At 40.3% G+C, this 16,709-nt stretch overlaps 1 protein-coding gene across 2 annotated transcripts in view; it reads left to right on the top strand.

The window, feature by feature from the left end:
- zfpm2a (zinc finger protein, FOG family member 2a) overlaps nt 1-16,709 on the top strand; it is a 122,916-nt gene that overhangs the window by 59,567 nt on the left and 46,640 nt on the right. The window contains exon 5 of one of the 2 annotated variants that reach the window (XM_088306687.1): nt 15,128-15,236. In XM_088306687.1, the coding sequence (XP_088162813.1) occupies nt 15,128-15,236 (109 nt within the window). Of the gene's footprint in view, nt 1-15,124; nt 15,237-16,709 lie in introns of both variants that reach the window. The other variant, XM_088306686.1, reaches the window with a different exon arrangement.

Raw genomic sequence — 16,709 nt, 5'->3', positions numbered from 1 at the left:
GCTTCGTGCCCAAGGAGAGTGAAATTTCTATTTCTATCCATAGATAATTTTGTAGTATTAGTGCAACTTTTACTATTACAGTACTTTTACCATTGCAGTACTTTTACCATTGCAGTACTTTCATCATTGCAGTATTTTTCTATCGTTGCAGTACTTTTACTATTACAGTACTTTTACCATTGCAGTATTTTCTATCATGCAGTACTTTTCTATCATTTCAGTACTCTTACCATTACAGTACTTTTATCATTGCAATATTTTTATGATTGCAGTATTTTCAATCATTCAGTAGTTTTTATCATTACAGCGTTTCCCCCTCCGTATAATGGACAAACATTAGGAGTGTTTCCTTACACTTAGATACGTTTATACTGTGTATATTTGCATGCTTTTTCTGAATGTCTGCTGCTAATGTTATACATTAACGGCTACATTACGCCGCCGACTCTGTGTGATCTATATCTTTGCTGCTGTAACACCTCAAATTTCCCCATTGTGGGACTAATAAAGGACATCTTATCTTATCTTATCTTAACTGTGCATTGTGTATCGTTTTGGTTTGATGCACTAAAAAAAGTGCACTAAATAATTTCAATTACTAAAAAAAAAAAGTAAGGCCACAGTATTGCCTTCAATCTAAACTGCAACGTCATTTTTAAACATCTCATACCGCGAAAGTTTGATCAAAATTGAAAGTTGTATCATCTTATTAATTTCTACATGCTTCATAAAGAATTCAAGCTGGAAACTAATTATTGTTATATAAGAGCAGCTGCTTGCTAGTGCGATATGCCAGAGTCTCCATACGATCCGATTAGTCGACTAATCGTGACTACTCTTGGTCAATAGTCAACTACCAAAATAATCTTTTGTGTCAGCCCTAATTTAGAGTGCACTAAAAATGGAGGACACACTCCGTCAGTCCGTCAGGCAGTCCAGATCGAAACAGTTCAAGCACGAGCAGTTGTTTGGTGTAGAGCAGGTTTTGTTTTGAACTTAATGAGAGCGGAGTGCGCTCTGCCTCTCTGAACACACATACTATCTGAGTAGTGCACGGGCGTCAGAGTGAAAATACCCCCCCCAAAAAAAATTAATTAGTTAGATTTAGATTTAGAAGAAAAATTGTAATATATATATATATATATATATATATATATATATATACAAATACATAGTGTATTTATTTATTAAATATAACAATATGTAACTCTTATATTTCAAGAAATAAAGACTTGGCATTGCTGTTATTCCTCCTCCTCTCCTTTTGGTCTGACTGATAGAGCTGCCAGCGCACCGTCTCATCCCTCACTTCTCTCTCTGATCAATCAGACCATTAGAGTGCAATTACAGCAGCGGTCGTGGTGCAGGTGAGCGACAAGCACATTCACAGGGCTGCAGAAAACACCTCCACTCAGCTCCTCACACTCTCCAAATTAGCCCAAATTAATAGTGACACTCGGACATAAATGTCTGCAATCGGGGAGCTAAATGAACAGTCTGGGTCGAAGCTATTGAGTAGCAGGTGTCTTTAAAAGCGATAATTACCTAGACTGGCCAGAACTGGGAGGAGAAGGTGGCCCACAATTTGCCTGAAGTAAGAGGCCTGGCCCGCTTGAGCCTGGCTTCTGTTGTAGGTGTTAATAATTGATTTGGGGGCAAGCTATTAATGAGAGGCAGATTTCCAGCTCTGTTGTAAATGTGTTGATGAGGGTGTTGCTGTCTCTTGTAATGCCTTACCAATGCTAATTACAAGAGCTTAGTCAAGGTGCACTGTAATGAGTCTATAGAATTCCAGTCCTGATGTGTTTTGAGGGCCTTTTAGGGTAAATTACACAGTGATTAAATGCAAAAGACAAGCTTAATTGTCGATTAAAATCTTGATATCTCATCTTCTATCTTAATATAATTGTTACACATCAGTAAAATGTGCTGTGAGCGTTACGTTATGATGGAATTAAAATATAAATCAAAGCAGTTTGTAATTAATACAAGGAGCATCTCCTAGTCAAAAATGGATCCTAATATTCATAATGGCGGTTTGTCACCATACTATGACAAAACTGTGAACTAGACATCCTGTTTTTGGTAACTGTGCATATTATTTAAATCAGTTTATATTTAGAGACAATTCAACACCCATATTAGGCAAAGGTGCATTTATACAGTATGCATGAAGGAAGCCATGTTAGTGCATCAGCGTGTGTGTTTGTGTGTTGTGAACAGAGAGCTTTAGCTTGTCAACTACAAAAGAGCAAAAATGTCAAGATACTGTCCTAATTTTCTCCTGGGATAGAGAGAGACGTGGGGACTGTCAGCCATTGGAGTGTGATTATTGTACAATTCACTACAAGGGTAGGAATACGGGCATGTGTAACCAAAAAAAATGCTCTAGAAATTATTCAGCCCATCACTCAAGCCATTTATCTCACCCCTTTTTTACCCACCCTCTCCATCCAATATGTTTATTGTTAGCTACCCCTAAACTTTAACAAGTGGTGGCGGATTTTTCTGTTTTAGAAATTATATTTTTCTTCTTGTCATTGCTTCATTAATCAAGAGGAGGCATTCTGAAAAATGTTTTGTTTTGGTGGCTGCAATCTATTTTGTGTGCGTCTGTGTGTTGTAGTTAATCTGCGCCCGTGGCAGGTTTCCCCTCCGAAACGCAGCGCTAAGCAGCGGTATCGCAGGCCTATTGTTGTAGCCTCTGTCATAGCAAGGAGAGCCTGATGCAGGCCTGGGCTCGCCTGATAAGGAAAAGAGGATTCAACATGGCTGGAAAGGAGAATCAGTGGGACTTGAGAGTGGAGTATGGATGGGGCAGATGCACTCACTCGCTCTCACACACACACGCACGCGCACACACACGTATGAACAGATGCACACAAACAAACCAAGAGATACACACATTTTCTACACACTTTTTCACACATGAGACAAGACACAAATCATTGCCATCATCACACTGGCAAACGCTCAGGCAATTATTTACAGTAACACCCAATTACATATACAAGAAGGCACCCCAGGATAGAACCTATGGAACACAGTCTAAAATGACATAAACGCGTATACAAATATACACTCCTATTCAGGGAAACTGTTTAGCTCAAAGAAATCAAAATGTGGAAGTACCGACCGATTTGTGTTGCCGTGTTTCTTTTTCATGCAACAGTCATACACTCCTCCATCTGGTTGACAAACATCAGACGTTATCAGGACTAACAGGATTTGAATTTCTGTGGTGCACACCAACATTTTTGGCACCAAGAATGCAGTTCCATCTAATGAAATAATGGGCCCAAATTTTCAGCGGAGAACTATTATGTGATTGCGTGCATCAATTATTCCTTGGGCTTAAACCAATATCAGGGCTGAGGTCTCTTCAGATGGTAATTATTTGGCATGCTTTCCCCATCATCATCCTTGCATCGCTTAAAACATGCATTTTAAATCGAAGCTATTATTATAATTATTATTCATATTCAATAATAATAATAAGCATGATAATATCTCTTTATTCTTGTTATTATTATTATTCAATGGCCACCGTCTTTCATACAGTGTATGAACAAGTGACATCGTTCATGGTTTAGTGGCCTTACGACAAGTGCTCTTGTTGTATTTTACAGTGTGTGTCAGATAAAAAGGGGATCCAGGATGTGGCTTTGTCAGATCCTTTGCGGGTTCTAAAGATCATTTATTTTATGAGTTTGTAGTAGTAAGTGTCTCTGCATGGCTGCAGTTTCTCATGCCCACAGCACCATGCGTTAGCTGTCATGCACCCAGTCAACTGAGCAAAGTTGTGATGTTTGAGCTATAATGATGGTTGGCCTGATCTATAAGTAAACCCGCCATTTTGCTGTCCTGACAAAAATTCAACAAAAAAAACAAACAAAAAAAAAACCGATGTAAAAAGAAGCTGCCCAACTACAGGAACCACCTTCACGAGGTGTTGGGCCCAACGAAGAGTTCCTGGCAACAACGGGATACAATTGGCCCGAATTATCTCGTTGCTCAACAACGACAACAACAACATCAACAGCAGCAGCAGCAGAAGCGGTAGCAGCAGAAGAAGAATGTATTTCGGGTCAAGGCCAAATAAGCTCCAAACGAATCTAATGAACCAATCAGCAGCTCATGGTTGAAGTGTTTCCATCTGTACTTCTGGACGTGAAGCACACAAAGTGCACGTCGGCGCTTAATTTTTGCGTCAGTCTGAATAACCAAACGTTACTTTTGAATATCACTCTTTAGTTTCCAAACAGCCAAAATGTAGAAGAGTCCGCTCGGACTGTACTTTCAAACACATCCATAGATAAGGAGACCGTGCGCTATTGTTGCAATGAAAGCGTGCAGGAGGAGGATACTGACTTAAGTAGTGGAAAAAGACGGCGACTTTCAACCATGTTTTAAACACCGACTCTGAGGTGGACCATTAAAACATTGACTCACACTTGTGACTGGACTAAATTTTTAACGAGCTCATACTGAAAAGTTTGTTGCAATTGTGAGCATATTGGTTGCAGTCTTGATCTCGGATTGGTATATTTGATCGGTCTGACATGTGGCGGTTCATGACTGGTGTTCACACTATGCTAGGCTATGCTCTTGCTTGTGTGATTTAATAAATCTGTCACTCCGATGGTGCATTTGTGATATGCGTCAATAACATGACATCGTCGTTAATATAAAATGACGACATCGAGGAGTGATCGTCTCAATTCCCCAAAACATTTCTTCCTCCTCCCACCTCGCTTCTCTTTCCGTCTCCTCGTTCCTCAATGGAATTTCTGGTGGGAGGTGCTAACATACAAGCAGCGAAGCGAGGACCTTTACAATTGAAATTAAGACAAAATAAAACGAACCCACAGTGTATCGCTATGGGATGAGCGCCGTGCTTCTTCTACGCATTGCGCCAATGGAGCGCAGCACTGCCTCCTGCTGGCAGCGTCGTTATACTTTCTTGGCACCACCGTGCACTTTCACTCTCTTTTGGGTTGGTTGGTCCCATACATTCATGAAATATATTAGAGAGACTGTTAATGCCAACATGTGCTGTAAACGAGAAACAGCAGCGTCTCTTGTGTGATGGCATGTGCCAATAACTCCCTGCGTCAATTAATGCGTGCGTGGTACATGGAGTTATATCGGGCGCAACGCCGCTCACAGGCGCTCTTAGCTTCTTGCCCATGAATTTGAACAGGAAATATGTTAATTCAGCTATTCTAATGAAGAAATCATCAACATTATTGGATTGAAAAGAACATTTATGTAAAGCTCGGACCCTTGGTTTTGTTTTCTTTTTTTTACCATTCTAATCCAGTGGAGGGGAGGTTCTCCCTCAATTGCCTGCACTGACTGCACATCCCTGTGTAAATCATGTTGCCGATTTGCGTGTATGTGAGAGGGAGAAGTATTATACAATGTTTTCATGTGACAAACATGTTTGAAAGATTATGTGCCCGCACTGTATATGCTGTATATGACGTGTGCTTGCAAAACCCAATGATTATCTTTGCGCAAGCTGCACTCAGAAAAATGGACATTTCAACAAAGATTTGTTTTTTTAAATGAACAATGTAGTAAAACTGTTTCAAACACCTAAACATATGCATAACTCCAACCACTACTTAATAAATCAGATTGTCTTCCTAACCTAGCCAATAATAAACATACTTTTCAATTACAAATTCTCTGACAGTGACCATTAAAAATATTTTGATCTCGATAAATATTTCCACCTAATTTTGATGTCATTTATTGAACTCAACCAAACTTGTAGCTCCTTTCATGCACATTGCCTGGTTGGACAATATGCAATATGTGTCTCCAAATGAATGATTATTCAACACTTCAATACACAGCAGACCTCCACTGAAGCAGAGGCAAAGCGAGAGAAAAATGAAACGAGTTTGAGCGGTGCCAGCTGCTGTTCCACCTGTCGCCATCGAGCTTTTCTTGTGATATGTTAAAACAACTTCCTTGACAAGTGCTGCAGATAAATCTTGATTGTTTACATTTGAGACCCCCCCTGCTCGTGGGCAGTCACGGTGCAGCGGTCTCCTCACGGTAACAGTTGTGTGATGTGGGCATGATCTTTATGTGTCTGTACGGGTCCTCTTCAAGAGCTTGGAGCAGAAAACATCCTATATTCTGGGGTGCAAATACAAACGTTGGTGTGGTTCTCAAGTGATCACCAGAGGTTGTTGTTTGGGGCAGATTTTTTCCCTAACCCACTGACCTCATGGAGAACATTGAGGCCACATTCAGCCTGTCCACAGTCTTTGCAGCTTTTAGAAAGTCAAACTATAGTGTTGAGTATGTGCTGCTTTTATTATGGATGTGAATAAGTATCAACAGTGCAAGTAAACAGGAGCCGTGATTTGGCTTCAGTATTGCCAATTTATATTGAGTCGCTGTCTGACTCCTCCGAGCATTCTCGCAACTACTTTTAAGGAGAGAATAGTACAAATGCCAACAATCTTATTTCCTGCATGGCGGTGGCAAATATATGTACAATGTATACATTTAATCTTAATATGATGAGATATGCCATTTTGATGTAACTAGTTAATTTCATTCACCAGTTTTTATTTTTATTTTGGATTCATTACAACACGCTATACCAGGGCTAGAAGTGGCAAAACAATTTACAACTTTATAACAAAAAATAATAATAATAACAATAATATAACAATTGAGTTAGCATGACAGTGTGGCCCTCAGAACCAATTTCAGTTTTTCACATGGCAGCTTTGTAAAACAAATCTCTGACTTGTAATATGACACCCCTCAAGTCTAGCAGCTATTTGCGTTACAGCCAACAAAATCAAGCAACTTTAAAATAAAAGCCTCACAAATAATAGTTGAGATGGGCATCGATGTCTTAGTAGGCTTTTATACTGACTTTGACCCAAAAACTAAAAATGAATGAACTACAATTCTTGACTCACGCACTGAGGCAATCCAATCTGGCGCGCACATGGAGAGTTTCACTGTGTATCCGCACCTGTGAACCACTTTAGTGCACCCCTGACTATATTTATGGCAGATGTCACATTTCCTATCATTTGTCTTTGACAATCCTGAGACTGTCGGTCAACTATCCTTGGTATACCTCATAATTTACCATATGTATTTTTTTTGCAAGATATTGAACTTCCCAATATTGCATCATATATGTACAGATGAGCAGCTATCTTCTCTTTTTAAATGAGTCAATATTTTTAAAGACTTTGACTAAGTCAAAGGTAGAACAGCATTGCATATAATACAGGCTGCAAGTGTACTTAATACAAGTTGTGCTATTTTCTTGGTTGGACTGATATGGAGAAATGGACTAACATGGAAGCTTTACTTGCAACGCGTCTTGCCGCAACGCAAGAAAATTCCAGTTAGTCCTTGATGACTCTTTTCTTGTCCTCTGTTCTGGCTTTAGTACTCTGAGCCGAAGAATTCTTGGAACAGGACAGAATTGTAAACGAATGGACAACCAACATGAAAGCCTTCTAATCCCCCCCCCCCACACACACAAAAAAAAGAGAAGATTATCATGGAAGATAAGAAAAAAGATGATTGGTGGACAATATGATCTGGATAGTTTCCATACACTCCCCGGTGGTCCAGCTGAGTCTCATTAGATGGATGAGTATGTGGCTGTCAACTAGAATATTACACTACTGTGTTATCAGCAAACTAATTGGGTAACAAAGACCATTTTCAACCCAGGGATCCAATCTTTTAACAGTCCATGTGCTGAGACACTGATAAGAGAGTTCACGTCTAATGCATTTAGCAAGGGGCAAGGTCTTTATCTTATTTACTTAACTTGGTGTAAATATTGTTGGTCTTTTACAGTGGATTAAGTAAGATGCAATTTCCCTAAAGTTCACCCAGTGATGAACGTATACAACGCTGCAGCACACCGGAGATGATCACTTGCTAAATGGAAAGTAGCATTTTCAGCATTTGTTATTTTTTTTTAGGGGAGGGCTAGAAATTCAGGTTGGAATGCATTCCACTTGTTTCAGTTCTTTGTTTTGAGAGATTTTTGCTGTTCAATCTAATTGATATTCCGTAGATGGAGGACCCAGTTTATGAATCAAAAAGTGAGACTGCCTGCTCACAGAGAGTCTCCTGAAATATAAAAGCACACACGGAGGGATGCAATTCTAATACAACGTGAAATTTCTGAGTCACCCAGAGAAAGAAGGGAGTTCAAAAGAATATTAAACCTAAAGGGGGGCAGAGAGGTTTATCTAAAGTCAAGGACTTTATTTAAGAATCATGCCCACCATTTTATATTTGTCTATATTTACAGCGTCTGACTGATGTGTGCAGTTATGAGGCCAGGGATTTATTATGACCCCACTGACTGATTGACTCCTGAGTTCCCTTTCATCCTCTCTGGGGATATCCACATGTTTATTCCCAACAGGGAAAGAGGAGAGATCATTCTTGAGAATATGTCACCTGCCACCGTGGCCCCCAGGGACTGCGTTAATATCCATACACGTGAACATTACTGGCTCAGAGTTTCCTATTATGGCCCCTCACAGAACTTCTCCCCGCATGCTCTGGCAGGCAGCCCTTACATATAGTACATGCAAAAGATCAAACAACCTTGCCAATTGAATTCAAATGGGAAATTTCTTGTAATTCAAACAGTGAGTCGTGAAGATGTTCTCTGACCAAAGCAATTCAGTAGAAGAACATGTTTGAACATGTACCTCCAAGCCATGATTAAGACCTGCAGCACAAGCACTACAAATGTACCCCTCTTGTTTAACATTTCAAATCAAGTATCATGGCGGGGGGGGACCTGCGTAGCAAACTAGCTGGTAAAGTTGAATTGAAAATGTCGCCGTTGCATTGGTGCATTGTACAAAGATTTGTGAGGGGGAGGAAGGCGGTTGTGGAGGTAGAAAGGAAAGCAGGCATGTTCAATATTGAGCTTTCTGACCAGTACCTAAAAGTGCCTGGAGTGTGTCTTGAAAACAGAGACTCCTGTCCCCTCTACGTTCTTAATTCTATGTATTTAACCTTGATTTATTTACGATGAATCCTTAATCTGTCCGTCTATGTGAATTAACATTTGTGTTTGAAGATAACAATATAATTTGAGATGGATTGTTGATGATTTGTCCTTGCTGTGCAAGCCAAATCTTTGGTACGCGCTCATTTGTCTGCTTTATTAGCACTTACTGTATGTCTGCAGCAGAGTGAACAGCATGCCTTGCCACCCATGGTCAACATAAATACTATCCTGTGTGAGCGTTTCAGTGAGGGTGAAATAAGCAAGAGCTTAATGCTGCATTTGTACTTTGATGCTTACAGTCCAGCCAGTGGGATAAAAGGTGAATTAAATGAGGAAAATATTTATTCCTTATAGCGTGGCCATGATAGCAACTGCAAAAGCATGTGTGTCCCTTCAAAGATTCTGGGAACAGCAGCGACTCTCTCAATTGAATCGATTTTAAAATGAAAAGTCAATTTAAGAAAGTTGAAAAGAGAATGATGGGCGAAGGGAAAGGGTGGGGGTAGCATTCTCTTGCACTCAAGCAGTAAACTAACTGCCGCATAGCGCAGGCAGAGATTTCAGCTGAATTATCTCCCACCTCACATTTGCTCTTAGGCAAGCAGTTTAAAAGCCAAGCGATTGAGCCAGTGATCCAATTTGAAATGCAGAAATGATTAGAGCAGCTTGCCTCATTTCATATCGAAATTCTCTGATATATGACAGGGCACCAGCCAAGATCTATCTCTAAAGGGAATTAGTGTGCAATTCCTGCATATTTCTGTTATTTAGTCTCCCAGCAGCAGATGCCATAGCCTTAGAAAGGGGGTGTAAAAGGAATTGAAGCATTACGTAGGTATCTTTTCATCTCAGCCAGATGTAACCATGGCCATTTATATGAGGCATTTGCCATTTTGTGTCCGCTTTTGACAAAGAACCTTATTTCTGGGAGCAAGAAAAAAAATGAAGACTATGTAGCACTTAACTACGCATGTACATATACACATTTTTTTGGAGTATGAATAGGAGTGAGATACAGGCTGCAAGGTTAGCTTTGGCCAATTATTTGAAAAAAAAAAAAGAAAAAAAGACCCTTGCAACCCATCCATCCTTGAGGCTAAGAAAATATTAAAACGTGCGGCGATAACGAGGGCTAGAGGAAAATCTCTCTTAATGAAATTTCCAGTTGACCACATGCAATTTGTTTCATCGCAGTGAACAACTAATTGCAATGGACGTTATCAAGGTGTGAGTCTGCCGTCTGCTGTAAACTGACTGGTAAAACAGGTACAAATCCTTTATCCTCACTCCTCATGGTTGGAAACAAATAAACCCACCATCACTTTAAAAGCTTGTTTCTCTTATTTTGTGCTTTTATTGTAATCTAGCGGACATTTGGGAAATGAGAAATTCAACTGTTCTGATATAAAGTGTTGTTAGGATACCATTTCAGGTTTGCTTCATATTCCAAAAGACTCGTGAGTGGACGATTAAAGCTCAAAGTTTAAAGACTTATTGACATACATTGAAAAATTGGGTTACTAATTGAGTTTGTTCCATGACACTGTTTGTAAACCATAACATTAGTAAACAGAAATGACGTTTTCCCATTGAAATTTATTTGAAATAATCCCCTTAAAAATGTTGTTGTATTTATTTTTTTTGGTCAGTGCACTGAAAAAATAAATATGTGCTGAGTAGAAGAAATTAGGGGAAACACTCTATTAAAAATGAATAATACACAAAACGAGCATGTGTTAAGTGTTGACTTCCCAAGGGAAACAATGTGGGGACTTGCATGTGTTTAACTTTTCCCTCTGGGCACCCTACCTCCACAAAATCCACACTTGTTTCCAGACAGGACTGCCACTTAAAACATACTACTTTCAGCAGGACAAAATTTTAAAAAAGTATTTCGACAACAAAAAAAAAAAATCCATGAATAATTGATTTCCCCCTTTCCACATGGTACATAACTGACTGTATGCAGGAGTTCAATTATTCAACCCAAACAAACGACCTTCATATAAGGCTTATCAAACAGTGTTAGCTGGCATCCAAGCCTAAATAAAATGTTCAAAATGTGCAAACAAATATAGACACTACATCACAAACGCAGACAAAATTAATTAAACCTAACGACACTAAGACTGCACTAAATGGCATCAAATGAACATTTCTATTGATTTGACCGCACAAAAAAATGCCAATAGACGGAATTAATAATAAATATCAATATATGATTGCCGAACTGCCAATATGCAGTGCTTCACTGTGCGTATTCAGTTACCGTGACAACTAGTGAAGTAGTTAAAGGTGGCTGCATGTTGTGCCCCCCCCCCATTAGTGTTAGTGGGATCAGCAACTGAGCAATCAAGCAAGTGCCACTTATCTGAATCTAATGTTTTTATCTAATCTGTGCATCCAATAATACTCAATACAGCTCTGCTTACCTTTAGGCTTTGATACAGTATATTGATTCAACCCGTGTTGTCAGGTCATGGAACTATGCCTATGCTGTCAAATCATAGGGGGAGAAACTTATTGGAGGTGTGTTTTTGATTGCAAATTAGCAGTTCTGTTATGTCACCTCGGTGCAATTTCGAACGGCTCACTCGCAGACCCCTTTTTGGAAGAAAGCAAATTTAATTTCACACTTGATGGGTGGGCATTGGGCAAGCACCCCAGAGACCCAACTGTTTGTATACAAGAAATTAAAAAGTACATCTTCCGTAATATGTCCTCTCTCAAAGGTTAACGAATGTCTTGAGATATTCAGCCGGAGCGGTTTTGATCTCTCAGTTGTCTAAATCCTGCAGCTCTGGGATCAGAAGACAGATCCAGTGCCAGTCAATGACCTTGGTGGAGGGATCAAGAAAAAAAAGGCATGAGGAAAATAATCATTGCCGCCAAGGTTTGTATCGATTTCACCTGCCCTGACCACGGAGCAGGTTAAGAGCAGCCACTGGTGGTGAAATGGTCAGCGGTGATATCATTAGCTTGTTGTTTACACAGGGAAGCTGGGAGTTAGAAGCAGCCTGAGTGTCACAAGACACTTTCTTCTTTACCTCCTTCAGCTGATCAGAGGATCATGGTATCAAGGAGGGATTAGTAGCGACTTGGGATTTGTGTGATTGGTTAATTTATTGCGGGGATGGCAGGTCTTTCATCTATGGCAACATTTAATCAGCGCAGCCACAGAGGCTATTACAGGTTAGCTCCTTTCTGGAGTCAGTCCGGCTGTGCCATCAGCTCTATCACAATTCCCCTGAAATTTCCAAATTATCTGGAACAGGCTTTAGCTTCTCCGTAATAAAAATTAGAAGAGATTCCTGATAGAAGCTTTTGCTCACACAGGACCAATTATAAATAGTGCAGCCCTGCCTTGGAAGACGGAAGGGGGAGGAAGAAAAAAATCCAACTCTGAGAGATGTGCGCGGAACTTATCGTTCCACCCCTGCTCTGCTCTGATCCAAATCCGTGTGGCTGAAAATTTATATTAGATTTTATCACAGACGCCTAAGTCTCCAAAAATCAATGAAGGTTATCTTTTATGTTGCAGCAACTTGTGGAAATATTGATTTTTATTTTATAGCGAATTTGGAGCATCAGTTTGTAATCACTTCCTCGCTGACTACACTGTTTGGGTGGCTGTATCTCTTACACAAGGGTAGGTAACAGAGCTCAGGGAAAAAAGCAAGAGAGTATTGAAACCACTGAGGTGAAGGCAGAGGGCGGATACACTATAACACACAACTTGTTTGTGTGTGTTTGTGCTTGTGTGTGTGTATGCCGAGAGCTGTCCAGGTTCTATCATCTATCAAGTGTGTTGTTTTTTTTTTTTATTGGCTTGTCGAAATTAGAAAGGGGATCAACCCCGCTAAATCATGTTCAGTTACCATTAGTGATGTATATTACACGTACATTACACGTACACGGATTGGAGGACGAGTTTGTTCCTATAAAACCAGTTCATCATATTCTTCCTCGCTTCAGGGAAATTGTAATTTTCTGCCTGTCAATCTGCATTTCTGTGCATAGTCGCCACTAAGGCCAACTGATCCGGTTGTACAAATGTTTTCATTTGCATTTGCAAACACTCCTCCCTGCAGTGACGCCACACTATCTTAATCCTAAATATGTTGCCCGCACTTGCTCTTGTACATCTCTTTGTCTTTGTGGCGGCTGCTACACGCATGCTTCCGAGGCACACTTTTGTCACTGTGGATGAGTTATGTAAATCTGCAGTAAGAAACTGTCATCACTTGTTTGCTACAAGGGTGAAGCAAAGTAAACTGCAATTGACGGTTCGTTCAGTAATTTGTAATTCCCGCTGTGCAAAAAAATTAAAGCAATAAAATGGGAAGAGTTGTGAGAACAATGTCTAAGACTAAGAAGTCAAGTTAGGTTGGTGTTCAGTCTGTGTCGGCTACATGGAGAGACAGCTGGAATATCATAAATTCCCAAAGGCTCTGGGGGATGGCAGAAAGGCCTCTCGCTGCTGAATAAGAGATGGCTTCAGTCTGGAGATCTAAGAAAGGGTTAATCTGATTCCCATTTCAGATAGTCGCCCTAGCAACAATCGGCCAGTCTGCTCTGCTTCTTTGACAGGGGTGTGAGATTTTCAGGTTAGCCAGATAGAAGACTTTATTGTGAGGCTAATTTGAAATGTGAAATCCAGGATGACTTAAATTACAGAGGTCGTCTTTCTCTCATCTGCTGCCAAGGCGGGATAAGACGATGCCAAGAGAAGAAATAAGAGTATCAACCACGCAATTTACTGTCTGTTTTTTATCATTTTGGCGGTGCAGTTTCTGCAGAGGAATATACTGTGCAGGAAGTGTATATGAATAGAACATCTTCATTTGGAGTGTATATTTATAGTCACAGATTTTCATTGTCTCTGAGATTTTGTCGCCATTTGCTCGCCCCCAAAAAATCAGTTTGTCCTCTAGCTTGTGACTAGATGGAGTTTATGAAAAGAGAAATCCGAAGGGGGTGGGTGGCATACAGGCACACTGCCCCAGCACAGCACTCATCTTACGTGCATATCTGTGCCAATTCAGACCTTTAACATGCTCAAGTGACATTTGCATTCATCCTTGAAGGTTGTTGCCACGCTCCGAAATAAGTAAAAAAGCATGGGAAAAGATGAGTTTATTTTCCATTGCATTATGCAGATGAACAGAGTTGAGATTGCACGCCAACCCATTTTCGCAAGCCATTACTATTTTTGTAACGGCCAAATAAAGAAGGGCCTGAGGGTCGAAAAGTAATGGCATTGAAATACCGACAGTTTTCCTTCAAGTAATAGACTTCAGTACTCACGTGCATTAGCACACACTCGAAAACAGCATTACTCGAAGCACTAAAAGAAAGCGGACACTGGAGAAAAAGAAGCATATGATAGGTGAATAAATGTGGCTAGCACATACTGTGGCACTCTCACACGCGAGCCTATTAAAAGGATGTTGTACTCTATCTGTCTCTTTTCTTTTTCCCCTCCCAAAAAAAAACAAAACACGTTTGACCTCTGACCAAGAAGAAAAATGACTTTACACATTCAGTATAATTTTTCAGCATATTATAAAAGCTCTGACCTCAATCGCCCTTTGAAATAGATACTGATTCTTTAAATTCTTCCCTACTTGTTTCAGGAAATAGTGAGATCCTGCTGATAGCGTGGTACAATGTGCCCAAAGTTCACCACAGAACTCTCCCTTCCTTCTTTCGCAAAGTCATCTCCCCTTTTCTTCATACTTTCTTCATTTCAGAGAAACCATAGAGTCTCTTTTAAATCTCCTTGGAGCTCTTGATTTTCAATCCCGGATGACTTGTTTTTGATTCCACGCAATATAGTCTGTTGCCCATTTTTTTTTCCTCCTTTCCAACCACAAATGCTGCCTTTTGTCAGGAGGCCGCAACCAAAATATACACATCCCATTAATGTTTAGAAAAGGATTGGGATGGGCTCGCTGTATAGTTTCTCAAATTATCTGTATATGAGCGACCATTCAGAGCAGCAGATGCGTAAATCGTTGGTTATTAGTGTTTCTCTAATCACCAGAATAGGCAAATGATTAATGTTTGTTATCTGTCCCCTTCCAGAAGACGAAGAGCACGGTCCCGGTGGTGCTAAGCGCCGGCCCCAAGTGGCTGCTGGATGTGACTTGGCAGGGAGCAGAGGACAACAAAAACAACTGTGTGGTGTACAGCAAAGGTAAGCAAGCAACACTTGAATCGTGTTATCTTTCCACACTGCAACACCGCTTCGCCGCTAAGACACAGACGATCCTCCATCCACTCAACTCCCACCTGCCCGTCTCCCGGTCTTCTTGTACTTTCTCTCTTTTGCGCTCCTTGCTTCTCTGAGCCCCACACGCACTCAAATGTTCAGAGGCGCACACGCAACATTACGTGCACACATTCAGTCGCTATCTGTTTTTCTCATCCAGCAAGTAATTTATATCATTTTAACCCTGATTAAGAACTGAGAAACATCACTTGACACAGAAAGTTAATTGTCCTTAGATTTCACCACCGTAATTAATGCCCCGCCTCTTCCTCTTTTCTATTGTGTCTTAGAGGAGATAAAGAATATGTTGGAATTGAGGTGGGGTTTCCACTGCTTCATTTGTACATTTTTTTGTGTACAGGTAAATAAAATGATACAGTGAGACTTTCACAGTGTTGTATGACAGAGGACCAAAAAAATCAATTGACCTCTATGTGCTTAGATCAAGGAATAATCATCATAATTATAGATTATTCGGGTAGAATCTGGTTGGTATATAGCAGGTGTGGGCAAACTATGGCCCAGGGGACACATGCGGCCCATGAAACATTTTAATCCGGCCCGCCAGACTTGAAAAAAATTAGATGAATAAACCTTGATAATGTTTTAGTTTCCAAATACTCTGGTGTGTCAAACACAGATATTTTGTCCTCATGCTTTTGTTCATTTTCATTTAAAATTAAATGTATTTTTTTTCTCCAATGAGGCGAGGTTACCAAAACACTCCATCCAACTGCTCCTGGTCCGGCCCCTCTGTCAAATTTTAGAACCCAATTTGGCGCACCAATCAAAAAGTTTGCCCACGCCTGGTATATAGGAATTTACTGCCACTAAGAAAGAAACACTTTAAGGCCTACACATGATGTGCGATGACGGCTAGACACGGTGTTGGTAATTTCGTAAATGCGTCCCTATAAAAAAAAAAGGGGGGGGGGGGGGGTTGCACCATTGTGGATGTGAACTTGGTCTGAAGAGGTGTAAGTTTAAACCGACTTGCAACAACTAAATTAGCAGATTCACAATCAGAGGACGCACTATTGCTACGTTGGCGCGCCCAGCATGGTAACAAATTCACAAACAAGTGCGGCAAAGCTTTTCCTGTCACAAAAATCAGGATATGCCAGCATTTCTGCATGCACCGTCAACAAAAACAAAGCCCAAAAACTTGTTGCACATTATACACAAGATGCTTACAAGTATGTAGACAAGTGACACGGAGGGTTTTATTAAAAGCTTATATAGGTGTGAAGTTTCTGCAGTCATAATTGGGTCTTGATGCATGTATGAATGAAATGAATACATAAACAAAGATATGTGTTTAGGATTGCCTTGGGTGAAGGGAAGAGCCTCCATTTCTCACTCTGAAAATGATTACCCCGTGACAATACCCCTAAAGCT

Source organism: Idiotropiscis lumnitzeri, chromosome 10 (assembly GCF_059441095.1).
Source record: "Idiotropiscis lumnitzeri isolate Australia: NSW breed Sydney's pygmy pipehorse chromosome 10, RoL_Ilum_1.0, whole genome shotgun sequence".
NCBI classification, from domain to species: Eukaryota; Metazoa; Chordata; class Actinopteri; order Syngnathiformes; family Syngnathidae; genus Idiotropiscis; species Idiotropiscis lumnitzeri.
This window is presented reverse-complemented; position numbering and strand designations above follow the sequence as displayed.